The sequence below is a fragment of the Ips typographus genome, linkage group LG5, assembly GCF_016097725.1.
Source record: "Ips typographus isolate SLU linkage group LG5, UJ_Ityp_2.0, whole genome shotgun sequence".
Classification (NCBI taxonomy): Eukaryota; Metazoa; Arthropoda; class Insecta; order Coleoptera; family Curculionidae; genus Ips; species Ips typographus.
In genome coordinates this window covers 8,516,003-8,543,719 of record NC_138426.1, presented here as the reverse complement: position 1 = coordinate 8,543,719, position 27,717 = coordinate 8,516,003, and the positions used below count along the sequence as shown (strand labels likewise).

Below are 27,717 nucleotides of genomic sequence, written 5' to 3'. Positions count from 1 at the left end.
GAAACATACCTAAAGGAAGAAACCTAAAAAGAGGACCACAATTTCTCCCAGACCTTCCCCTCGGGTGGCGAGAATTTTTATTCTCAAAATCTAGGTAGAACCTTTCACCATCCCCCACTCACCAGACCTTAACTCCCCAAACGTTTAAGATGTAAAAACAGACGGACGAAAGCCGACTGTAGTTTACCAGGATCACCAGAGATGGACGACCTGACGAAAATCAAATCGAGGACAAGACGAGCGCCAGATGAGCCCTTCCGTCAGCTGGGGCATCCTTCTTCCAGGACAGAGGATGCCGATGCAACTCTGGGAACTTCCCAAAAGGGAAATTTCCTGGACTTGTAGCGACTTCCTCTTCTTGACCTATCCTTTTGATTTACAGCGATGGGAGAGTAAAAAGCAGTAGTCTTCTTGATCCATCTATCTGAGGCCGCATTCCCAGCCAAAGAATATTGGCGCGAGAAATCTAAGATTGATGTGTTCGAGGATTTTTCTAAACGATCTACAAGGCCCCTAAAAACGTCCTTGGTTTGTTTTTTTATGATCTACCCCGTATATACGGTTGTTGGTCCTAATGTCTACGCAACTGCTATCACAGATCATATCGGTTAATATTGTAGATAGTTCTTATAAACTGGAAAAAGTCATTATTTTGAGTCTCTGACCACTTTTGATGCAGTTTGTTAATTAAACCAAAACGTCCTCATCATTACAAATCTCTGTCGGTTAATTTCCTTTTTGGGAGATAAAACAGAGTGTGATAATTAGCACACTAATAAAATAATTAAGCGTCACTGACCTGCATAAATAAACCTTGACGCGTTTTAAAAAAAGGTACTTGACGCCTCCATAAACGTCGGACGGCAATTTAAGCTGGCGCTTACTAATGACGTAATAACACCAACAAAACGCACCCGACAATTTTTATATTATTCCATTTTATATGAATGAATGGGAAATAAAAGATTGCGGGTTAGTCGGCATAAAAGTGCTTTTGTATGCGGATGTGTCGGGCAAGGCGAGATTATCGCGACCATCAACAAGTAGATCGATAGCAGCCTTGGGATAGGTTATTAGAACTGGCACAATTAATGGCTCGGGCATCTGCTCTTTATGTATCGGCAATTAGGATTACGTAAAAATCGGTTTTACGGGTCGTTGTGCCGGCGCCAATAAATCATCCTCGTATTTGTATTGGTAGAATGTCCTTGGATGCCATTAAAAACGGCAATTGTTCTTTTCATTCATGGTTTTCCACACGCGTAAATACTATTCAGCCTTAGGGATCACGACGTCATCAACCACCTTAGACACCGTACGCAAATCGCTTTAAAAAACGTATCTTTTTTCCAAGAAAACTAGGTCAGACATCCAAGAAAGTTTAATCTCCATGTTTAGCCCCGGTCGGTATTATTGTTTACGGAAGCGTAGTCTGGCGAGACGGACAAGTTCTCCAATAGTTCGCCGCATTCCAAAGCAAAGCCATACAAAACTTGAGCCCCTAATAAACGTGGAAGCTGCGAGGAAGGAAACTTTTATCGGGATCGCGGAGGTTCCTGACCTAAATAAACGTCACCCGCATATATGAATTGGAAATATGTGTGCACTAGACGTCGCGATTACGTTGGAGAAGATGAAAGCTATCGATCCTGCTGTTTTTTTCCCACTGAAAAGCGAAAGGGCTGCTCGATCTACACCACTCAAACATTTCACTAATTGTGTTTGCACGGGGATCAATAAGCAAACGTCCGTTGAATGTTAGTTAGGCAATTATTGGACTGTCCCTATTATTGCAGCTAGTGACAATGTTTGTGTTTAATAACGGCTTCTGTTTGGACATGTAACGTTACCTTTGATCCAAATATGTGAACCTTTTGTGCACACAATAACTGCTGAATATGAGACAAGCTTGGAAAACTTCAAATTGATGTTTGATTTAGTCTATTTTCTTGTCGCCCTTTTTCTTTGAGGACAATTCAAATATACTTGACTTAATATGTATAATAGGTGTTGTAAGACGTGTTTTACGCACGACTGTAACGACAATATAGTTTCACGAGTGCGTAATCGCTTCACAACACGAATTATGATTTATATCTACTTTACTTTTGATGTCAATTTCTACGTTTGAACACACCAAACCTTATGAAACTGTGCATAGGGTAGTCACATTTAGTTGGTTTTACGAGGAACAGAGCAAACGGTAATAGATAGAAAAAAGTCGATTTTCGAGTTTAGTTTGCTGATGGTCCAGAATTGGGCTTGTATACACAAGATTTTTCGTCGATTATTCGTTAACAAAAAACCGAAAAGAGCTGAGTTAGAGAGTTTAATGAAATTTTAAAAAGTATTTATGACAAAACCGAGGGTTAAACCACTGGGGCATTATAGTGTACAAACTGTAGGAATTAGTGGGCAATACTTGGGAATTGGCAACATTACTAAGAATAAGTAGGCATTACTGGGCATTAAATTAGTATTATTAATAAAATTGAAAAGGTCTAAATTATATTATAAAAAAAATTATAATACAATATTTTTTTTAATACAATTACCATTGAAGTGTAAACATAAATAAAATAAATAAAATTTGGTAATTTCAATGAAATCCGTTGGAAAACAAGGAAAAATTATGTATTGTGTAATTTTACTTTCAAACATTTTGACTGTCTCTAGCGGCGAAACCGTACAACTAATCAATCAACTTTATACGTCAATAAAAAGCTCATTTTATTGGTTATCCATTGATGTATAAAATTTTACCAAAAATAGTGTAATTAGGCGAGTTTTTGAGGATTAAACAAAAGGATGCACCAAGAAAGTGATAAAAAAATTGGTCAAATTTGACGCCCTTTAGCAGCCAAACCGTGTAACCTGTCAACCCAAATAGGGATATTTTTAGAAAGCTCATTTCATTGGCTATCCATTGACGTATAAAACTCTACTAAAAGTAGTGCAATTAAGCGAGTTTTTAAGGATTAAACAAAAAGATCCCAAAAAAAATTGGTCAACGTTGACGCCTTCTAGCGGGCAAACGGCTAACCAATCGATTTTTATACGTCAATGGAAAGGCATTTTCATTGGCTGTCCATCGACACAATTTTCGTAAGGGTCAAATTTGCCTGAAACACCGACACTATTCTAATGGGTTTTGCGCGTTAAGTTGGCCAGTTAGTGCAAGTGAAAATCGACCTTAATGATCGTATTTCTACAGTTTTGCTACTACTCTAGATTTGGCAATCATTGTGCTATGTTTGTGCCAAATATCAGGGCCGTACCTGCCCGTTTTAAAAAAAATCCTTTAAAGATATTAGAGCGGTCCCAGTCAAAGAAAACATTTAGTTAGCTTTGGAGCCCTCTGGCGACCAAACGAAGCAACCTATCAACACGGGCGGCCATATTTTTTTCAAAGCCCCTTTTATTTTCTATCCATCCACATATGAAAGTCTATACAAAGTGTTGTGTGTGACAATAAAGACAGTTTTGACTAAATTTGACAACTATTACTTTAACCTTCGTTAATTCGGTTATTTTGACAGTTACAGGGTGGTTCAATGTATCAATTTAAAAAGTGATTTTTTTAAATAAGTGGCGTAATACAATAACATACTCGTTGAACATGAAAAACTAGACTTTCTGTCCTTTTTTAGAACTGATTTTGGTCACAGCTATTTGAAAGCACTAGATCCAGTGGCGTAGTAATTTTTTCAATAAAAAAATCGCTAATAAAAATTCTCCATTTTCTATCAAGAAAAAGTATCGTAATATGACCTGAAAACTGAAATAAATATTTAAAATTTTCTCCCGTAATAGACATTTCATTCCTAATTATTTCAAAAAAAAAATCATTGAAATCGGTTAATAACCTAAAATTTTATAGGGGTGTTTCCATTCTAAATGGGTCACACTGTATATTTTGACGTCTTTCAGCACCCATTCCTAGAACAAACCTTGTATAACATGACAAAACACAAAAACCAAGAAAAAACCTTCCTTGATGTTTTAGAGACCGAAAATATCAAATTTTACATAAAATGGTAAATATCTCAGAAACGGTATATGACATTAATACACGAAAAATTTCTAGAATTTAACGTAGAATACAAACATGAAAAAATATACAGGGTATCCCATTCCGGTTAATTCGTTGTACGCATATTTTCTTATTTTTACTTTTTTTTAATTAAAAAAGGGCTTTTTTAGACTTTCCAGTTGTGATTATTATTCAGGAAGTTAGTGGGTTAGGTTAGGTTAGGTTAATTATTAGGAATTACTGGGCATTACAAGAAATTAGTGGGCATTACTGGCATATTAGGAATTAGTATACAAAATTTTGCTCAGCGGTTTACCCCTCGGACTAAACCTATTAGGACAGCGACGTTTCAAGCAAATTTGAACCACAAAGACACTGTCACGTGGTTTGACAGGCGATCAGTTTGAATAAATCAGTCACGAGACCGTTGCAATGTCAAGATAAATAATGACATACAAGGAAAACAATGTTTTTTTTTATATTCTTGTATGGTTTAATGATTTTAAGAGTTTATCTTCTTTTCTAACCAAGAAGGTCGTAGGAAAGAGTGAAATAGAAGAACCAGCAAAATTGAGAGGAAAAGTAAACATATGAGGAATATTATTTATTGTAGACCAGAATGTACTTGAATACAGTCTGCAGTACAGTGAGTCTCCTAAACCATTTTTGTTTTAGAATTGTTTTAGTGGACAGTCACGGCCACAAGTATTTCTTGTGTCTTCAAGTCGGTTTAATGTAAATTTATCAAGCAAGACAAAAATACAAATGGCGGTATGCTGGGGTAGTCATTGCGTAAATTACAACACAGTAGAAAGTTTATGATTGGTCAAGATGAAGCAGCAAGCTGAAAGTTGCTTTTCTTGACCAATCATTCCTACACTAATGTTGCGCATGTTGACTTGTGAGTGAATTACCAAAAAAAAAACCGATAATGCATTTTAAACTGGGTTAGGTTAGTGTAGCTCAGAGATGACGCCACATAAAAATCTCTTAACCAACTAAAATGGAAATGGGGTTAGCGGTAATGGACGAAGCCCCCGGGGGCAACTCGCGGAGTTGCATTTTATGTACGCACGTTTTTATGTGAAATGCCGCCGCATAAATATTGACGCTCGAAATCGAGAGTGAACTTCATTCATGAATGAATGCAACGACGACCCGGTCTCCTAACGACGTCTCCACTCGTAAACTACATTCCGAAATGTATTGCCGAAGACACGGCTACGGCGTGTCTATCAGTCACGAAACAAATAATCGTTTAAGGTAATCGAGATATTAATGACACACACTCGATCGGTTCATTCATCCCAAAGACCAGATGTGTTCAGCAAGGTAATTAATTGCTATAATAAAAATCACGGTCTTTGTTATGGTAATTAAGATTTCCATTAATCATTAACTGGGAGTATTCCCAGTATTTATGTGTAGAAAGTCTGGTGGGTGTTAGTTTGCTCCACAAATCCGTTATGTTAATAATAATAATTCTCGATGACACTGATGTAGGCAAAAAGTTTCAAAAATGTTGTCAGTCAAAACAGTATTTTTTACAAAATTTAAGGAAAGTGCTAGTTTCTATCAAAAGGAGGTGTCAGGATTATTATCATCCTGAAGATGAGATTTACTCAAATCTCCCTCACCTCCTAGTTGCATGATAATATCGTCATAACTGGCCTCAGATTCACCCTGACCATTCATTCTAATATTCTAGTAAATAAAGAAAATTTAAATAAATAAGCTTGAATAAAAATTCTATTATAGGGATGCCAAGTTATTTTTAAGGTAAATAACTAAACCTATCTAACTTACTTTCTACCTAAAAATCCTGCTTCTAAATATATCATTGAAACTACAAATATCTTTAATACAAAAAATTACAAACTACTTACAACTAATACTCTTCGTCAAAGAGTCCAAATTGTCCAAAATAAACCGTCAGTTGACCAATCTTCTTCTTTTCCGTTGAGGTGGATTTTTAACTGCAAAGGCTGTATCTCGGTAACAGCCGGGAGGTCTTCTCGGTTATCGATTTAACCACTTCTGGAATAGGTCTTCTATCACAATCTGCTCCATGTCATAACGTGGACTAGACGGTACAATTGCTGGTAGCACTCGGTATTACACTCAGTAACTTCCGTTCCGGAAGGAAACAGCTTTCTAAGATCCCCTGATCTTCAATAGTCTGATTTTTGCTCGAATTTTTTAGAAAACTGACTTTCCAGCTCACATTAAAAGTCTCTCTTGACAATCAACCACCAAAAACAAACCACCTTCTACCTCCACGTATAGTTGGATTTTTACCTTTTGAGAATGACGTCATCTTTTTACGTCTTTGTTTCTCGCATATCAAACATGTGAAATAAACAATTTTAGCCAAAAAGGCACGTTGTTAATTTTGTCGTCCTGTCAAATTAAAAACGTTGACATTTACTGTCACTTTGATTTAAACGAATATCAAAGGTATAAAAATGCTGCGCTACAATGAGAAGGCCCAAATGCTAATTCTAAATGTGCTGCTTTTTTTCGAGTACGAAAAGAAACAGTTTCCAGATGTCAACTGAAACTCTCATGATCACTCATTTTTCAAAGCATTTGTAGGTTAAAATTTGTGATATAATTCCAGACATGCGTGTTTTTTCACCTGCTTGACGTCATTCTCAAAGGGTAAAAATTTGACTATACCACCTTTTTCACTTCCTTTCAAGTTCATCAAGTAATACTGTTAATTTTCTTAATAACTACATACAATCCTACTAAAACTAACTATAATGGTAAACACTTGACATCCCTACAAAAATGTACCTTTTCTATAAATTAAATAGATAAATTTTCTTTATTTTCTTGAAAAAAAAATCCTTATTTTCAAGACAGAGGTTTTGAACTAGCAATTGTCATTCTCTCTCTTCTTTTCTTGGGAAGGTTTGACCTCAAATATCTCAGAAACGATATATGTCTTAGCTTTTTTTCCCCAAGTAGAATTTTGGTCGTATATCTAAGAAGTGACCGCAGATTAGACTAAACACATCAAAACGTTTGGAAAGCATTTTGATCCACACATTTCAATAGAGGATGATTACTTTGGCGTTTAATGGAGTAATCCGAATCAAAAGAGTGACGAAAGCGATCAGTTTTGCAATGCAAACAGAAAGTAATACGTCACAAGTGAAAAACTAGGGCAGACGAATCCCAAAATACCTACAACGTCGTCACTCGTGTGTAAAACCCATTCAAACTCCCGTATATGTCACGACATAACATAAAAGGCAAGACGTCTCGGAAGTCGTGAATGGAGTTCACTTTCGATTACGCAAAGATTAAGACCGACCTCGCTATCAAAAAGCGGCGGTTTGATTTCGCATAAGCTCCCTTGGATGAAATTGCGCCATCGGCCATTCATTCGGTCGGTCGCTCCCTTTTTAACGACAACTCGGCCAGTAGCGGACTAGGATCCATTTCACTTTTTACCGCTCCTCTGCTCTCTATCTTGCGCTTTTTTGTTCGGACCTCTGCATCGTTCCAGCGTGCACAAAACATCCCAACCTCCGCAAACCCACGTTTTCATCAAATCCCTGCAAACGCCAATAAAACGTTCCCAATCCGCCACTGTTTTTCTCCAGACGCTTTTTAAGTTTTTCCGTAATAATGACGAACGGGCTATCCCGCTCCCGTTTTTTAATGGCTTATTGGATTCCCTTGACGCGGCCAGACGAGATGCAATCGCCCGATCGCAACAAGTGACTTATCACTTTGACTTTGAAAACTATATTGTGTCGTGACCCTTTTTCTCAAGGCCGTCTAATGGAATTTCCTTTCCATTGTAAAGTCGACAGCATAATAAGTATAAATCCCGGTAGTAAACAATAATCCACATCTAGGAGGCAACGAGCCTGTCTGGAGTTTGCCTAATGAAGTTAGGAACGTAATTGTGTTAAGTTAATCAACAAGTGTCCGCCAAAACGGTTTAGAGAAGAAAATTAATCTAATTAATGGTGTATTGTCATAATTTCTAAACGTATCCGGCTTTTTTCTTTGTGAGGCCTAAATATAGCTGAAAATTCTGTGAATGTAAACCCAAAGAATAGCTGTTTAACAAGAAGAATTAGAGAAAGATCGGCTCTTCCTACCAAAGTTAAAATGACAATCGACTGAAATTGTTCTCAAACCACATAGTGAGTGACCTACATAGTGAGTTATTCGTGTCCGGATTACACTCCAAATGTCCTTCCAAAAGTTTGCGGCTCTGTCATTTACTAAAATTAGGTCGTTCCCTGTGCAGTTCTGTCGGTGCAAGTCGTCAGCAGCTGTGCAGGATTCTGGATTTCTCCGCAAAAACACACATTTTTGCAGGTTTTCTCTGCACCTCGAGACTCCGGTGCGAAGTCTGTTGAGCGTTCTCCAGACTGGGTATCAGCTCCCCTTTTTGTTAGGTGATTGGATCTTCTGGCTTCCTTAGAGACTTGCAAAGGTCCTGGCCAAAAAGCTGTGGCGTGATCGGAGTCTGGTTGGTGACCGTTGGGTCGGTCTCTTGTCGACCCCTTTCTACCTCCAGAGAGTCTACCTGATGAAGTGGCGTAGGCTTCAGCCAGTCTGTTATTAGGCGAACTGCTTGATTCAAAAAGACGTCGACTTGCTTTGTGTGAGTGGATGCACACCATACTGGAGTGGCGTACTCGGCTGCAGAGAAGCTTAATGTAAAAGATGGGGTTCTCAATGTTGCTGGCTGTGCTCCCCATGACCTACCAGTCAGTTTCTGGAGAAGGTGGTTTCTTGTTGAGACCTTTTTTCTGATATTAAGACAGTGACGCTTATATGTAAGAGCTCGATCTAGAGTTACCCCAAATAGGTATTTTGGAGTTGGGCCACACTATGTTCATCTGTCTCCTTGCCTCCCTGTTGCAAAGGATCTCCTAAATTAATGGATTTTAAAGTTTCCTCAGCCAATTTGAGACGCTTTTTGGCAACACTGTTAATACAAAAACTGAAGACAAATCAATCCAACTATTGGGTAGTTTTCGAGAACCTTTTAGGGCTAGTTATTGATGAGGAGAAAAAGAATCAGGTGCATCTGTGCGGTATGGATAATACAAAGCCGTTTACAATGTAGAATAAACCTGAACAGTTTTCGGAAGACACCTCTGACTATTTATAAAGCACTTAAATCGGTTGTTTGCTGACGTTTCGCCGGCACGCGACGCTTTAATACACTTTATTGTCTGCTATGAATGGGAAGTAGAGAAGCATAAAAATGCGATTATGTGTGTTTACAAATTGAATAATGGCTTTTAAAAAGATGACATATCAACAAGTCGGCCAACACTCGGCGCGTTGAGATAGGTAACGGCTTTCATGCGGAGCCGATTATTAATTATGACCTAGTAAATAGTATTTTTATGTAAATGCGGCGAGATAAATATTTCATTGTTTGGTGTTGCGTCTGTGTTTACATGTTTAATTGGTTGCGTCCGGCGCGTGCCCCTAAAAATTCGTAATCGGTTTATCGCGAAAGTATATTACGTCACAGGTGGATATTTTTAGTTTTAATACAATAATCAGTAGTTGTCTTCGGCTATTCCTCGCTAGACCAAACAGACTTAAATTTTACAATGTGTCACATGACACTCCATTCTGTACGATTAGCAAAGTCACGTGATAACTGTCAGATTAGTGGAAAAATAACCGAACATAGTTAAGGTAGTATTTTAACAGAACCGGTTGCATTGACTTAAATACGTTGTTAATCCGAAAAATGACAGATGACATTTGGCAAACAACAACTCTGAAAATGTGACACAGCTCACTAAATGGCCGGCTAATTTTAGTACATCATTTCACTTTCGCCTTGTTTGTGATTGACATGTTGTATTTTACAATTTAAACTTTTACCACTGTCAAAATGTCACTTAACAAATTTTCACAGCTCAAACTGTCTTTTTTTTTGGTCACGTGACTGTTTTTGACTAATGTCACTTTGCCTTTACAATGTTGCCAGCTCAAAAATTGCATTTATATTTAGGTGACGTATATTTTACTGGTTCAGCTCTTCCAACTGTCTAAATTAGATTAGATTAGTGTCACTTTGCCTGTACAGGGTTCAAAAATTACCATTTTTTCCTTGAGTGTCTTGAATTTTACCATTTTTGCCTTCACAAGTTCTTAAATTGGATTTTTAGCATTTTTGTAATTCAGTCTACCTTTTTATTGTCACGTGACTGTTGTCGATTAGTGTCACTTGGCCCATACAGTGCTGCCAGGTCAAAAATTGCAATTCCAAAATCACGTGGCGTGTATTTTACCATTCAGACTTTTACCACTGTCTTTTCATTTAGCAAATTTTCGCAGCTCAAACTACCTTTTTTATGGTCACGTGACTGTTTTTGACTAATGTCACTTTGCCTTTACAATGTTGCCAGCTCAAAAATTGCATTTATATTTAGGTGACGTATATTTTACTGGTTCAGCTCTTCCAACTGTCTAAATTAGATTAGTGTCACTTTGCCTGTACAGGGTTCAAAAATTACCATTTTTTCCTTGAGTGTCTTGAATTTTACCATTTTTGCCTTCACAAGTTCTTAAATTGGATTTTTAGCATTTTCGTAATTCAGTCTACCTTTTTATGGTCACGTGACTGTTGTCGACTAGTGTCACTTGGCCCATACAGTGCTGCCAGGTCAAAAATTGCATTTCCAAAATCACGTGGCGTGTATTTTACCATTAAAACTTTTATCACTGTCTAAATTTTTACAGGTCAAACTACCTTTTTTTAAGGTCACGTGACGGTTTTTGACTAATGTCACTTTGCGTTTACAATGTTGCCAGCTCAAAAATTGTATTTTTATTCACGGAACGTATATTTTACTGTTTCAGCTTTTCCAACTGTCTAAATTAGATTTCGCGAATTTTTACAATTGAAACTACCTACATTTTTATGGTCACTTGACTGTTGTCGACTAGTGTCACTTGGCCCATACAGTGCTGCATTTTACCATTAAAACTTTTACCACTGTTTAAATTTCATTTAGCAATTTTTTACAGCACGTGACGGTTTTTGACTAGTGTCACTTTGCCTTTACAATGTGGCCAGCTACATTGTAAATATGATGACCCCAAAAAATGACAGATGACATTTGACAAACAACAACTACACTGAAAATATAAACTTGGCACACAAATGACTGGATCCGGCACTGTAATTTAATTTTAATACACCATTTCACTTTCGCCTTGTTTGTTTTGACGCTAAAGTAATAAATAAAACCCGGTTTTTTTTAATGCAAGGGGGGGCTTATTGTTTTTAAATTGTGATTCCCTGGCCCCGGTTGATTTATATTTTATTGATGGGTTTTCAACTGGGTCAATGTCAATTAAGTTGTTTCCGCGCTACGTCACGACTACTACATTCGTTAAAAGTTAATGACGTGGTTACGTGTTTACGCTTGATTGGGACAGTAAATCATCGGGAAGGGGGCTTTGCCAAAACTTATTAATTGACTGGGTTTGCGTATTAAGCCAAGTCAGAGAACCAGGTCAGGGAGACCCTTCCTCGTTTCATACTATTATTATTTTGTTTGCGGTTTAAGGGGATTCCGTCTGTGTGAGAAAAGGTCAATGGACGATCATGCAAGCGGAAGTTTAATTTACCTGTGCCTCGGAAGCTCCGTTTTTATTGCTTTAATAGTGGTGGGTGTTTGGAAAAGGTCAGGATATCGACCGTGTAATAAATGAATCTTACACCTGTGCGGTAAGGAGATTTATTGCTCCTAAACGTTCTAAAATAAATATTTTGACAGCACGTCTTGGATGAGTACTTTAGGGACTAGTCACAATAATTACTGCTTGCAACCAAGACTAAATATCCATTGATTGGCAAATATCTCCTTTAGACGACCATTTATTGCAAAATTACCTTCCTCCATTCATCCATTCTCTATGAAAATGTTTTGCTTTTTATAAATACAGAAGTTAAAAAGTTGTTGATTTTTTTTGTATCTTTTCAAATTTACCAAACCGAGGTTTTTGAAAATGATTGATTTCTTTTTCAGGGCTAAATAGTAGACTGCTATGTACAGACTTTTCAGATCAAAGGTCTCTCTTTATCTCCATAAAACCAACAAAAAGACATTTTTCTTACTTAATTTTTTTTTAAGAATCAACAATTTTACTTGCGTTGTCTACATCCTGAAACTGCTGCCCTTTTTCCCTCATTATGCATATTTTTATATTTCTCTAAATAAATATAAACTGCCAACTTCGAGACAGTTGAAGATCATTTGGAAGCTTCTAGACTGTTTTAGTAGGCTTTCATCTGTTAGTAACCATTTTGGAGTTTCTATACTGTTTTAGAAGGTTTTGGGCTGCTTCAGAGACATTTGGAGACTCCTTCCAAATGTTCCTGAAACAGCCTAAAAGCTTCCAAATGCTCTTCAACTAGTCTAGAAGCTTTCACCAATTTCTAGAACCGTCTAATAATTTCAAAATTCTTCTAAAGCAGTCCAGAACCTTCAATATGCTTCCTAAACTGCCTAAAAAGATTTCAAAAGCTTCTAAAACGGTATAGAAACTCCAAACAGGCTTCTACAGCTTTCCAAAACAGTTTAGAAGCTTTTGGAACAGTCTAATGCTCTTCAACTAGTCTAGAAGCTCTCAAAAAGTTTCAAAACAGTCTAAAAGCTTCCGTATGAATCTAGAGTAGTTCAAAGGCTCTTGAAATTGTCTAAAAGGATTTGAAAACTTTCAAAACAGTATAGAACCTGCAAAAGCTTTAAAAATAGAGTCTAGAAGCTTCCAAATGCTCTTTAACTAGTCAAGAAGCTTTCAAAACAGTCTAAAGACATTCGTAAGATTCTAACACAGTTTAAAGACTTTTAACAATTTCTAGAACCGTCTAAGAGTTCCCAAATGCTTCTAAAGCAGTCCAGTCCTTCAAGATGCTTCTTAAACTGCCCAAAAAGCTTCTAAAACGGTATAGAAACTCCAAAATGTTTCTACGGAAGTTGAAAGCTTTCCAAAACAGTTTAGAAGCTTCCAAAAGCTTTTGGAACAGTCTAATGTTCTTCAGCTAGTCTAGAAGTTCTCAAAAAGTTTCAAAACATAGGCAAAAGATGTGAAAATTTCCAAAACAGTATAGAATCTCTAAAGGCTTCAAAAATAGAGTCTAGAAGCTTCTAAATGCTCTTTAACTAGTCAAGAAGCTTTCAAAACAGTCTAAAAACCAAATGGCGGTTTAGAGGCCTCTGGCACTTTTAGAAGTTTCTTGGGAAGCTTAAGAAGGGTTTGGACGCTTCTGGAATCTAAAAATGACTGCCAGAGGCCTCTGGCATATTAAAAACAGTTTTTGCAAGCGTGAGAAGGTTTCAGAGGCTTGTGGCAATATAAAATGGCCGTTTAGAGGCCCCTGGCACTCTTGAAAGTCTCTTGGGAAGCTTATGAAGGTTGTAGAGGCTTCTGGCAACTAAAAATGGCTTCTAGAAGCTTCTGGTACATTAAAAATAGTCCTGACTAGCTTCAAAAGGTTTTAGAGGCTTCCGGCAAGTAAAAATGACTTCTGGTAAGATCGACGCACCAAAATATTTGGTTAATAAATTAAATTTAACTTTATCAACAGAAAAGATTTTGAAAGTCCGCGTCTTCTTCTCTTCAAAGATGAATCTAGTAATCTTACATTGTCAAAAAATTGTGGCCAAAATAAGTGTCATAATGCAGGGTGGTCCAAATTGATTGTAACATACTTAAAGGGTGGAAAGTACATAAAAAATAAACTCGAAAGTGTCATATAAACTATGGTCGAAAAGCGCCCCCTAGCAGAGCTAGCAAACCCTAAAATATGTACCCCAAAAAACAGGTTTTTTTAAACTTTAATTCCTAATCAAACAAATAAAATTTGGCAAATTTGTCACCATTTTGAAGTAATAATTTGGAGATTTTAAATTTTTTTTGAATATTCCGAACAGAAGCAATTTTTTTTATTTACGCACAAGTTTATAAAAATGACTTTATCTGAAAAATTATGCAAAATGAAAAGAAATGCCAAGACAAACTTTTCTTGGGAAAAAGTAAAGAATGTAAAGAATGTCCTAAAATTATAGCTTATAGAAATTTGAAGCTGTCAAACTTTTTGAACAAATTCCCAAATAAACATACACAACATAGCAAACATGCATTCCAAATTTCATTTGAGTAACTATTTTCGTTTAGGAATTAAAATTTAAAAAATTGTCTTGGTGCCTCACCTTTACAGTTCGCTAGCTCCGCTAGAGGGCACTTTTCGACTATAGTTTATATGACACTTTGGAGTTTATTTTTTATGTTTTTTCCACTCTTGAATTATCCTACAATCAATTTGGACCACCCTGTATGTTGTGTCAAGAAATGTTAAAACAGTGTTCAATGGGCTCATATCACATAAAGTAAAACTGCGTTTCAATGCATATAAATCAGGAAACTTAGTCTGAAATGTCGGAATTTGTAGTTTATTACAAAAAAAAAGGTTTTTTGGCAATTTTCAGGACTTTAAAAATGCGTAAATAAATAATTCAAATCGACGGTTTTGCCGCGTATATGACGTAGACGATTTGCAGCAGTTTTATTGGCTATGGCCGTCTGATGGTTGACAGCATCTTCCGATCAGCTGATTTATAACCTCAAAGTCAAGTCCGCAGAGTGCAATGTTGTCAAAACCGTCTACGTCATATCTAGCGTGCGTTTTAAATGTTACCTTTGAAATTTGAATCTTTTTATTTAATGTTTGTTATGTTAGATTTAGTATTTTGAAAAATAATAAAATTTGACATTTTTTTGCGTTCTAAACAAATATGAAATAAAAAAATATGTGGGATGAGCTCATTAAAAACACACTTTAGGCGGCTGGATTCTGAAAAAGCTGTTTTTGAGCAATCACACTGTTCTGAGATTTATACGTCAATAATGCACATGTATACTTGATAATAGTTGTATAATATTGGAAATGTGTGGACTTTACTCTAGGAAAATTTGCATTATTAAGGGAATGAATGATTTGAATCACAAATTAGGGTTAGGTGGTAAAATGGCAATCAGTAACTTGATTTTGGCAATGAAATTGTTGAAGATAATTTGACGTTTCCCACGCCTATACCTAAGTGACATCATCGGGATGATTTCCAAGAAACGCACAGTTGACAAGTGGTAAACATAAAAGTTAAAGGACTAAGCGCGCTGAAAAGTGGCGTAAACTGGAAAAATCCCTGCTAACCAGAAATCCTAAAGAACTTGAACGAACTAAATCCCGCGATCGTTTAATCATCCGTGATTTATCTATGTAAGCCGGTTGACGGAAAAGGAAATGTACGAGCGGCGCTTCCCTGCCGAATCGGTGCCAAGAATGCAGAGCAATTAGACGTTCCGACACCTGTTTATCTCTAGACGTAAATAATCAATTAGCTTAGTTTTAATGGGGGGGGAAAACAATGGGCGCAAACGATTACTATCATCATCAGAACGACCGTGACCCGCGCTAGATCGGGCTCGTGTAAACAGCTGAAAAACAACAAATCATCGATCACTTCTTCGACCAAGATATGGAATTGATTGGGTGGATGATTTGTTTTTATTGTCACGAGACAGTCGGCACGCGTCCGATTCGATCAGATTACCATCCACCTCGATCTGTTTAGTCTTCTGATTTATTCTTCCTTTACGCGTGGTTGCGTGTATAGCTACCGTAGATTTGTATCAGTGTCGTCTGCATAATTGTATAATGTCTCTATATGGAATTATTTGCTCAAGAAATTCAGTCTCAAATTGGTTGTACACTTGTATTGGAATATCAGTAACCTCGTAATAAATGGAAACTTATTAACTGTTGCCAATAGAATGATCCATTTTCCGGAAAATTGTAAAAATATATGCTTTTTGCATTTATTTCAACTGCAACCGCATACTACCAAGTAAATCTACTTTGTCAGTGTTATGTACTTATCTTAGTTAATCAACTTTTCCTAGAAACTCATTCTGAGTAACATTGATCACTACCTATTGGGGCTTTAGGGCTTATTCAGTGTATTTCTCTTTGATTATTTTTCTTATTATTGTCTGTTATATTTTAGACATCGTTTTCTACAAAAGTACTGACATGATTCCAAACATAAGAGGTGCTTTTGTTCGACCCACGATTTTGGATTTACGCGTTACAATCTAAAAATCACATTACACCCTGAATACAAAATCACACGGAGGTCATTTGGATCCGAAATCACAAGTCGAAATGAAATGGCTGATTACTGTCAACTCTAAAAGAAGTGAAAAACAATTCTGGCATCTGCTCACGTTTATGAAGAGTTTTACTGACAACGTTGCATCACCATATAGTTTTGTTTACTCACAGTAAACTCTCTTTGGCGGACGATTTGAAAATAGCTAAATTAAATGAATATAATACAGGGTGGTCCAGTTTTAAGTGTCAATAATTCACCATTTGATAGCTAATCAAAAAATAAGTTGACTTGCATTATGTCATTTTTCTGAAAAAGGTTTCCTAAGGAAGATACAGTCCTCCAAATTTCAATTTAAAAAATCGTTTTATAGTTTAAAACTGAACATCCAAGACTTGTGAAAGTCCAAATTTGTACTGAATAGTCTAAAAACTTTTTTACTACTAGGAAGGGTCTTATGATTCGCTTTCTCAGACTGCCATCCTGGTTGAGTGTCTGAAACTGGCATTCAAGAACTAAAAAAAGTCCGGAAATCAAGACAAATATTGTATTGTGCATGAAACTCATTTTTTACTACTAAAAATAGTATAAAAGTTTACTTTTAATGCTAGAACGGACTAGGACTAAAGAGAGTCCAAAAGTATATTTTCAAGACTTTAATTGGTGTACAACTGAATTTTCTGGACTGGACAACAAGTCTAGAAGTAAATTAAATTTTCGGACTATTTTATTTCTAAAAATTAGTACTCAAGACTATTATTGTAGCATTTGGTACCAACATTTTTTACTTTTATTACTGAAGAAACTTGACTTTTGGAAATAGTCTTAAACTCGATTTTTCAGTCTTAAAAAGCACTAAAAACAGTCTGAATTTCTTAAAGATGCTACAATTTATTGCATCTATGAGTGTAGAAGTCAATTTAATAGTGAAAACGCTTGAAATAACATTTCCAAGATTATGGTCAGTGGACAAACTGGCTTTTAGGCCTGATAAGTCAAAAACTTTGTAAAGATAGTCTTGAAACTCGATTTGAGGCACTGAAAACAGCCTTAAAACACTAAAAACAGTCTAGTTTATTAAGAAATACCCGAATTTTTAGCACTGAGGTGTCTAGAAGTCGATTTAATAGTGACAAAGCTTGGAATGCTATTTTAAGTCTATGAAGAATGTAAAAATTGTTTTTTAAGTTTGCTATGTCAATAACTTAGTAATCTTGATAGTCTTGGAACTCGATTTTCCAAGCTGAAAGCAGTTTTGAAGCACTAAAAATAGTCCAGAATTCGAAGAAAATGAAAAGCAAAGTAAAAAGCACGAAAAGTTCGTTTTCAAGACAATTTTCATGAATCTAATGTTAATGTCCTGCATCTAAGACTATTTTCAAGACTAAAATATTGAAATTTGTCTTGAAATTATGAAAACTTGCTTCAAATGCAAATTTTAAGCTTGACTTGATGTCACTTTTCATTAGTTCGGTTACATTTTGGGGTTCAAGTCAATTTTTAAGGTTTAAATGTAGGAATTTGTAGTAACAAATTCTTGAAAAAGTAGTTTTTATGTCTACAAGTCAATTTTTAGTATTAAAGTCTCTCGATTTGCATGAAAACTGGTTACAAACACAATTTTTAAGCTTCTGAAATTTTTATCTTTTCTAATTCAATTTTCAAAACTAAAGTCCTTTAGTTTGTCTGGAAACTATGAAAACTGGCTACAATAATATTTTTTAAACTTCTTCTTCTAAAGTAAATTTTCCGTTTCCAATTTTTAAGTTGGGTTGGGTTAGTTTTGGGTCTTTGACCGTAATAACGTGTAATAAAGTGCTTGTTCCCAATTTGATCAATATTGGTCCAACGGTCTGACAGTTATGACAAAAAAAAAAGTTTGAAGGACTGTATTTTCCTTAGGAAGCACTTTTCAGGAAAATGACATAATGTATGTCAACTTTGAAACAAAATAAATTACATATGGCAAATTTAGATCAAAATAAGTTTCGTGTGGTAGTCTTAAACGACGTTCCATCAATACAAAGTTTAGATACTTAGAAAGTTTGAATACCTTGACCCCATTAAACTGAGAAACTCCCATTTGTTAATCAACAAGTTTACTACAAACACCTTTACAAGTTTCATTCACCCTTCCCGGTCTCTTTACAGTTATTCAGCGGTAATAAAGTACACACACACATTGTGGGGATGATGCACTTGCCGACAACCGCCCGGAAGAATGTAAACAAACACCTTCGGCAAAATTAGGAACGTGACAAAAGGTCTGGCACCTGTAAATAGGAATTTCCTGGTAAAAGGGTGCGAGTTTTTTTGCCCGTTGTGATGTAGGGCATTAAAACGTGTGACGTGACAACTGTCAAACTGGGACTCGTTTAGGACGTAGAGTTATCAAAGTAATAGTAATGGTGAATGTGGGATTCATGGAAGGATTTTTTTGACAGTTGTGATATAGGTATCGTATGCAAGAGTATCTTAGTGTCACGTCACAACTGTCAAATTGGGCCTAATCCATGACGTTGGTTTTGAATTGTTAAGGGTAAAATTCACTTGGCAGTTTTATGGGAGAGAATTTTTGACAGTTGTAACGTAACCGTCAGATTAAATCTCTAATCTCACAACTGCCAAAAGAGTGAAAAATTCAATTACTCAAAAAGTGTCAAAGATTCAAAATGACTTTATAGCTTCATGATAGGGCATTTTTGACAGTTGTGACGTAATCATTGGATTCAAAAGTGTCTTAGTACCCCAGGACCACTGTAAAAATTAACCTCGTTTAGGACGTGGAGCAATAAAAGTGACGGTTTTAACTATTTCTGTATTGGCGAAGAAAAAATGAATTTTATAGCTTTATGGAAGGAGTTTTTGACAGTCACATCCGAGAGTATCTTAGTGTCACGTCAAAACTGTCAAACTAGGTCTTATTCAGGATGTAGAGCTATCAAAGTAAAAGTTTAAATTTGTTTTGAATGGTTCAGAGTAAATGCACTTTCTAGCTTTATGGAAGGGAGTCCTAAGACACTTATAACGTAACCGACAGATTAAAAAATGTTATTGTCACGTGACATCTGTTAGGTACGTCACAACTGTCAAAATTTGTTTCAGTAAAAGAGTAAAAATTTAAATTACTCAAAAAGTGATTCAAATTTACTTCATAGCCGCATGGAGGGGATTTTTGACAGTTGTAACGTAACCGTCAGATTAAATCTCTAATCTCACAACTGCCAAAAAAGTGAAAATTTTAATTACTCAAAAAGTGTCAAAGATTGAAAATGACTTTATAGCTTCATGAAAGGGGATTTTTGACAGTTGTGACGTAATCATTGGATTAAAAAGTGTCTTAGTACCCCATGAGCACTGTAAAAATTAACCTCGTTTAAGACGTGGAGCAATAAAAGTGACGGTTTTAACTACTTCTGTATTGGCGAAGAAAAAATTAATTTTATAGCTTTATGGAAGGAGTTTTTGACAGTCACATCCGAGAGTGTCTTAGTGTCACGTCAAAACTGTCAAACTAGGTCTTATTCAGGATGTAAAGCTATCAAAGTAAACGTTTCAATTTGTTTTGAATGGTTCAGAGTAAATGCACTTTCTAGCTTTATGGATGGGAGTCCTTGGTCTAAAAAATTTTATTGTCAAGTGACATCTGTTAAGTACGTCACAACTGTCAAAATTTCTTTCAGTAAAAGAGTAAAAATTTAAATTATTGAAAAAGTGATTCAAATTTACTTCATAGCCGCATGGAGGGGATTTTTGACAGTTGTGACGTAATCATTAGACCACTCTCAAAATTTACCTCGTTTAGGAGCTATAAAAGTGGCGGTTTTAACTAGTTCTTTACTGCTGGAAAGAGAAAATAAATTTTAAACTTTCTGGAAGGAGTCTTTGACAGTTGTGACGTAGACTTTATAAGCAGCCTTATAGGAAAGAGTTTTTGACAGTTGGAACGTCATATTGAAAACTATCTTAGTATCACGTGACGACACTATTTTGCTGTGATTCACTTTGCCTTGGGTTTGTTCGACGAAAATGTGATTCACATCGATTTCTTACGATTGCTCTGAGTGTATGGTGCGCACGTCTATCAAATTTTAAGTCGACAATCGCATTGGGAAATTCCCGTTCCAAGTTGAAATGCAAGTGGGACAAGGTCGTCCCGCCAGTACAATTGTACAGCAAGAGTGAGGCCATCTAGCGATCGCTTTAGGAGATATCGGCCTGGCGTTCGATAAATTGCTCTGCCCCGAGATAGTGAGGTAATACACATCCGCGACGCTTTAATCGATCGATAAAATTATTTTTGCGTGTATCGATAAGAGCTACAAATACGTATCGGAGGACGATTTAAGCATATAAATGCGAAGTAAACAAGTGGTTTGAAAAACATTTCTCCTTGGCTGGCGAACAGCTATAGGAGCCAAGAAAGTCTACGTTGTTTGCTTTAATGTGCGAACGCGCATACGGCCATGGAGCAACGCGCAAGCCACGGTGAAGCCAGCGAAAATCGACCTTACAAGTCCTCCCCTCCTCGAACGAGCGATAAGTTTAGAGGAATGATGACAACGCTTCGTTGTCCTCTTTGAACCCAAACGAAATTTTAATGCTGCGAAGCCCAAATTTTTTTTGATTTGCCACAAAGCTCCATCAACAGTAGACGCGGAAGGAGCTTGGCACCGTTAGCTGAAGCCCGTTCGTCTATTGTAGAACGAAGATCAAAAATAAAAACTCCGCCGCCTGTTAGATAGCCTTAATTCCGACACGTCGAGCTTAATTCTGAACTATGCAACCGGCGTAACGGTATTCACTTGCTTGAAACGGGGCTCTAGCAGCTCCAGACTGTCAATAGTCACTGCATGTGCAAACACTTTATCTTTTTATTATACCACAGACCTTACGACGTGTTTTTCTTTTTGTAGGTTAGTCTAATACCGTCCCAAGAAGATTAGAAGTCTCTGATGGTCAAATCATCCTATGGTGTATGCAGCACAAGACAGTCAGAGTTACTAGAGTAAGTTTATTACATCATCAGGTTGAATCTTCTTCTCCTGGTTTACGTAAAGTTTCTACGAGAGGAAGATTCATCAATCATCTAACTTATGATAATGCACACCACACTTTTCAAATCCACTTTTACTGTAATGTCCTAAAATAGTGAGAATCTCTCAGCATATCCAGCTGACTTTCAACAACGACTAAAACTAATGGGAGAGTTGTTGGAGTATTCTACGAAATTTGATGAGATTGAAAACTTGAAACTGCCTATAGAACATTAGTGCTGTCCATCTCCATAAGTAGAAATTGCTCTTCTGTTTTGAATTCTTGGCAGATATTAAACTAATAATTTCAACTCACTGTAGTAAGAAATATAGTTTACACAAAATTAAAGTCAAACTTTATACAGAATGTAAAATTATTGTTTCTAAAAATCATGTTACAAACAAAAACAATTTTTCAGTTACAGATCTGTTAAGAGTCATCCACCTTCAAGCTACTCAAACTGTTTCATATAAGATTTTCCAGTTTTGGTCAATTTGCTTTTACATTTTGACACTTTATCCTAGTTACTGAACTTAAATTAAACTGAACCTACAAAATTTCTTGCTAAACTAAACAATCTCCCCAAATAAAATCAAATCTTTAGACCATCAGTGAGAGTGGCCAAAGGCCTCTAACATCTTCTATTTTGTCGGATTTAAGTGCCGTTTTTACCATTCTACTCGTACACTGTCACAGTTTGACAGTTATCGTTAGCAAAATGAAACCCCGGCACCAAATACAAAAAAATAAATTAATTACTCTTTTGTCATTAATTTGTTCTGTTTAAAAATGTAAAATTTTGTTTCGAAGATATTGCAATGAATACTATCTAACTTTGACGCCCTCTAGCGGCCAAACGGTACAAGTTACAAACTCATGGGGGCATATTTTTGGAAACTTTAAAGTTTCGACAATTTTTTGTTTTTAATGACTTTTTCCAGAGGTTACACCAAAATAGCAAAAGTTTATAAAATACTGACAATCCAAAAAGAAAATAAAAAAAAAGAATTTTAGACATATTTCAACATTTTTATAACTTCTTGAACATGTTGAGCCAGTTACAAACATTCGAGAACATTAATTTTGTTTGTTGGTTAGTTTAGCCGTCAGAGGGTGTTAAAGTTGACCCATGATGTTGATGCAACTATTCAGTCAATCCTAAATAGTTCGCTTATTTGGCACATTTTTTTATAACTTTTATACGTCTATGGATAGCTAATGAAATGGGCTTCCCAAACATATACACTCTTGGTATTGTTGCTAGTATAGTTTGACCGCTAGAGGGCGTCAAAATTAACGATTTTTTTTTGACGTTTGTGATGCACCCGTTCATTTAATCCTAAATAACTCGCCTATTTGGCACACTATTCGCCTAAATGGGCTTTCCAAAATATTTGTCAGTCACGTGACTCTTTTTAACGTGAAACCGAAATCCTGAAAGTCACGTGACTGTAAATAGCAAAATAATGTTTAGAGGGTCACGAGACCGTTTTGCAGTTTAAACTGAGATTTTTTAAATTACGCGATTCCTTTTAATGTGCAAATGATCACGTGACGATTTTCAATACTCAAATTTAATTTTTTTTTAGTCCACGTGACCCTTTTTTAACTTAAAAACGGATCCTAAAGGTCACGTGACTCTTCTAAAATTAAAAATGGATTTTATAATGTCTCATGACAGTTTTGGATGTCAAAATGTTATTTAAAGGATCACATGCTCGTTTTTCAGTTTAAACTGATATTTTTAAACCAATTTTAAACACACGTGACCCTCTTTACAGTGCAAATGGCCACGTGACTGTTTTAGATGTCAAAGTATTATTTGAAGAGTCACCTGACTCCTTATAATGTGCAAATGTCGAGAATATTTTAGATCTTAAAGAGCTGAACATTTTTTTTAACATTCGAAAACATTTTTAGACAATTTTATGCGTTTTTAGAAAACTTTAAATATTTGAGAACATTTGTAGAACCATCTAAACATTTTTTTAAGGATTTGAACATTTCAGAACTTTTTAGACAATTTTACAAAAAACTAAACAACTGTCAACTAAAACGTTAGTCTTATACGTCATCCAGCCGCCATTTTGACTGTTTACCCCTACTCAATGTGGTGACCATTTGGCAACATTGCTAAACTTTTGTACTAAATTAAAAAATGGTCAGTTTAACAACGTTGCTGAAGTGTGAGCAGTAATTATTTTTGAGTAACTTTGGAAAAAATGTCAATTTTGCCACATCGGTTGTATTGAAACTGTCAGAGATCTCTAACAAAGATTTGGAAGTTGTCAGAAGTATTTAACAGCTTCTTGAACCTCTTAGGAATTTCGTCAATGTGTCAGATGCCTCTAAGTGCCATTTGGAAATGTCATAAGGGTGTCACAGTTTGACAACGTTCCTGGAAGGCGAATATTGATTAGTTTTGATTCATGGAAAAATATCGATGTGGCATCATAGTTTGGAGAGATTTGAAAGTTGTTGGAACCATTTTGGAGCTTTCTAAACTTCTTAGAAGTTTTGTAAATGTCTCAAATGCCCATGAGACATCTTAAAATAATTTGCATAGTGCTTTAGCACTACGCAAAGCACAAATTAGAATACCAAAATTTACCAACTCTATCTTTAAGGAAAATTGTTGCCAGGAAACCGCGATTTGAGTGTTTTGAGGTTTCAGCAGTCTCCTTATCTCTCTTAGAACATTCTGTGTTTCACTCTCTGCTTTTCCAACTGAATTTTAATCAGATCTGGTAGCGTCAATTTGGTTGAGGATGATTCTTCTGACATGAGATTGTCAGATTTCTGAGATCTCCCAAAAAAACCATCGACATCCAAAAGTCCCACGTGAATCCATCGGGATAACGTCCCGAACACAATAACAGATAATTGCATTAAAACTGCCGCGATGCCACGTGCTTTTTTTGTTCCTGGCTCTCCCCGTAGGTGGTGGGAGGGCGCTGGAAGTATTGATATCGGCAAACTGGCACGCCTCTCGACGCAAGCGCCCTCTACCGTTTGTCCCAGCGAAGGGGAGCCGAGCTATTTTTGAAATTAACGTAAAAAAAGTTACAACCCTTAATAGTTTTACACAGCAAAACATCTAAAATTTAGGCACAACTTCTCTAGTTTTGCTGTAGTAGTGGTAGTAGATTTTTATTGACTTTTTCCGGAATTTCGGAACTGAACTGTAGAAGAAGATCAGACGTAAATCAGCAAACAACTTCTGATCTGAAATTCTGGAACTACGTTCCAGAATTCCAAAAAAAAAAAATAATTTGGTTCGCCCGTTATCATTAAATCGTCCGTGTTCAAAGCTACGGGGGGTCCGTAATCCCACAGGCGATTCGAGTGGGAAACGTTGCTTTCTGATTGGTCGGGACTTTTCCCCCGTTTTCCCCCCATTTCCGACAACGTTCCCGATGACGCCGGCAAAAACAAACTACGACGCGCCGCTCGGGTTGCTACGTCGTTTTAATTTGGAATGTTTGGATCGACGACGGCGGTAGTTTTCTCTTTTTAGCTCGCAGGGGTTGTTTTTAGGACGGTTTTTGCCTACGTAGATGGTTTTTGCGATGGAACGGATTTCCCACCTAATGGGACGATCTTATATGGACCAGAATCGCATGAAAGACTCGATGATATTCCAGGAGTGTGTTTACACTAATTAGTTTTTTTCATTTGGTTCTTAAGCCAATTTTGTTTAAGTCCTGCTCTGTTCTTTAAATAGAAATGAGACGAAGAGTAGTAACGCTCGGAATAAGGGGGCCATATATTTTACAAACCCCTTTCGCGGGAAAATTAATGGGACTGATTTCCCCCCCTCAAAAAGAGAGATGAGAAATTTAAACTTTCGAAAAAGATCATTTTGATGGCGACCAGGTCGAAGTTCTTTTCCTAGATCTGGTGAATCTGACGGCCATTTGACACTCACTGAGAGAAAAATTTCAAACCCATAAATCGACCCTTGATGTTCCAACACACCACCAATGTTGCCAAATTGTACTCTAACTTTTCTTGCATTGCACGTCCTAACTTCAGTTATCTCTATTATTAGTATAGAAGTGAAACAGTTTTGGATGACCACTGTGGCGTGTTTTTGACGGATGGTGGAGAGGCAGTTTTTAGAAAACGGTGGTAGTGGCAACAGCGCTTTCGGGGTCGAAAACAAGGCTGTTGGAGCGGTGGCGTCAGCCCCGGCCGGAGTTCCGAGAAGGGTGGATAGGTCGGTCGAGCAGCCCCTCTACTAGGGGCCGCCTGTCACCCTGGGGCCCGCGTTCATGTTACTAATCCTCGCCCTCTCTTTTTCGAATCAGGACCGGAGTAGGACTTCCATTCCAACTTTTAATCGTTTATATTTATTTATATAGAGCAAACCATTGAATATGACAATTAAATGACAGTCATTGATTATTGGGTGGTCCCCCAAGAACTACATACTACTACTAAAATATTAACACCCTGTACATACATTATTAAATTTTTGAATTCTACGATAAATTCTTGACATGTCATGTGACTTTTTTTTCAAACTAATATTTGAATTCGTAGTGTCACATGACTGTTCATAAACTGACACCTAGTTTTTCAGTGTCACGTGACCATTTTGAAATTTAAACTTCAATTTTACAATGATTTGACCGTTTTCAAATTTAACATTGATTTTTTGGTCACATGACCGTTTTCAAATTTAAATTGATTTTTCGGTGTCACGTGACCGGTTATTTTGCTAAGAAAAAATTGGTAAAGGTCACGTGATTCTAAACAAAATATTCAATTTTCTTTAAAAAAAAGTTGATATATTCATCGGTTAGCACAAGTCTTCGATTTGTTTGTAGCTTTGTTAGAAAAAGTGGTATTTAGTTCTTTTTGGCGGGAAAATATTTAAATTACCAAAAATATGGAAACGTCGGATATATTCTAGAATGACAAATGTTTCTTGAAAAGCGCGTTGTACAGAATCGGAGCAGAAGCACGTGACTTACCTAACGCAAACGATTTTACAGTCACATGACGTAACGAATATAAGAAGAATAATTATTGAAAGTTTCGACGTTTTGTGTGCAAATCAATGGAAATCGTTCCTTTTAAGGATTAACTGTGTAAATAAGGTTATGGTGTCCAATTGTTGGAGTTGTCGGCTTGTGCAACATTTGATTGGCTATGGGCGCATCGACGTAGAAGAGGAGATAGCCAATCAGAACAGAATATTAATAGATTTCAATTTTAAATAAGAAACGTATTATATTTTCTGGCTCTAAGTAAAACCTAGAACCAAGTTTTAAATTTCCATCATGGGTCCCATTACAGCAAAACGTTAAAGACTAGAGTCCGTTCCTGGAATCCTTTGTTCCAGGCTTGGCCCCCGCTTCCATTACCCGACAGTTGAACTAGCGGGCTGGCACCCTCTTGTTCTGGATGAAAATAGACGCAAAAGGGAGCCCGCGTGGCAATTTTAGGGTTAGGATCTTCTCTACCGTTGAATCGCGATAGCGGCATTTTTCAATTCCAAACTTAGGGTGGTCTCTCTCTCTCTCTCTCTCTCTCCCTTGCCGAGTTTTACTAAAACTTTTACCCCGGTATAATAACGGAGCCTGAAAAGTACCTGGGGTTTTTGAAAAAAAAGGGACCGGCAGATGTATTTTATACTGGCCCAGGTAGTCTGGGACTGTTTCGTGACTTTGTTACTTGTATGGGTTTTATGAGGGTTTTGGGCTCAACTGAGGCTAAAATTAAACTCCTCTACGAAGTTTGATTTGTTATGGCTATGCATTGCAAATTTTTCTGAAAAACGCTTATTTTTGTAAACATTTTTCACATACCCCTTCCATTTCCACATTCCAACCACTGTTGATTAGAAAATAAAAAAATCTGTCATTTTGATGTTCTTCAATTAACAAGTGATTCACAGTAAGTACAGAACTAGACATTCCCCCCCAACCCTCCTTTGGAAGGGAGAAGTGAGGGGGTTTGTGAATATCTGTTAACTCTAGTTCTGTACTTACTGTGAATCACTTGTTAATTGAAGAACATCAAAATGACAGATTTTTTTATTTTCTAATCAACAGTGGTTGGAATGTGGAAATGGAAGTGGTGGTGAGAATGTTTGTGAACAATTTTTACAAAAATAAGCGTTTTTCAGAAAAATTCCAAAAATTTTAAATGTATAGCCATAACAAATCAAACTTCCTAGAGGAGTTTTATTTTAGCCTCAGTTAAATTAACAGACATTCTAGCTAGTGACTATCTGTTAACTGAAAATGACTCTAAAAACCGAAATCTGATGATAATACAATTATCCTAAGTCGACATAATCCTCGATTAAGTAGAAAACAAAACAACCGCCATAAAAATCCTCTAACAACTACTCGAACTTTGTCAGGTACATAATCGATTAACTTGTCACCCCAAGTGGCGCTAAATCTGAGTTTATTGGATAATAACCGGCTGATAAAGCACTTGTTAATTGAA

General features: G+C 36.5%; 2 protein-coding genes across 3 annotated transcripts in view; one reads left to right on the top strand and one right to left on the bottom strand.

Moving 5' to 3' along the window:
* Positions 1 to 27,717, bottom strand: part of Sdhaf3 (Succinate dehydrogenase assembly factor 3) — a 173,504-nt gene that overhangs the window by 133,147 nt on the left and 12,640 nt on the right. The window lies entirely within an intron of this gene.
* Positions 1 to 27,717, top strand: part of tara (SERTA domain-containing protein 2 taranis) — a 42,614-nt gene that overhangs the window by 4,118 nt on the left and 10,779 nt on the right. Inside the window, exon 2 of one of the 2 annotated variants that reach the window (XM_081979728.1) lies at positions 21,132 to 21,223. The exons of the other annotated variant lie outside the window; for it this stretch is intronic. Within the exon in view, the coding sequence (XP_081835854.1) occupies positions 21,194 to 21,223 (30 nt within the window). The 5' untranslated portion in view covers positions 21,132 to 21,193. The remainder of the gene's footprint in view (positions 1 to 21,131; positions 21,224 to 27,717) is intronic. 2 annotated transcript variants of the gene reach the window in all.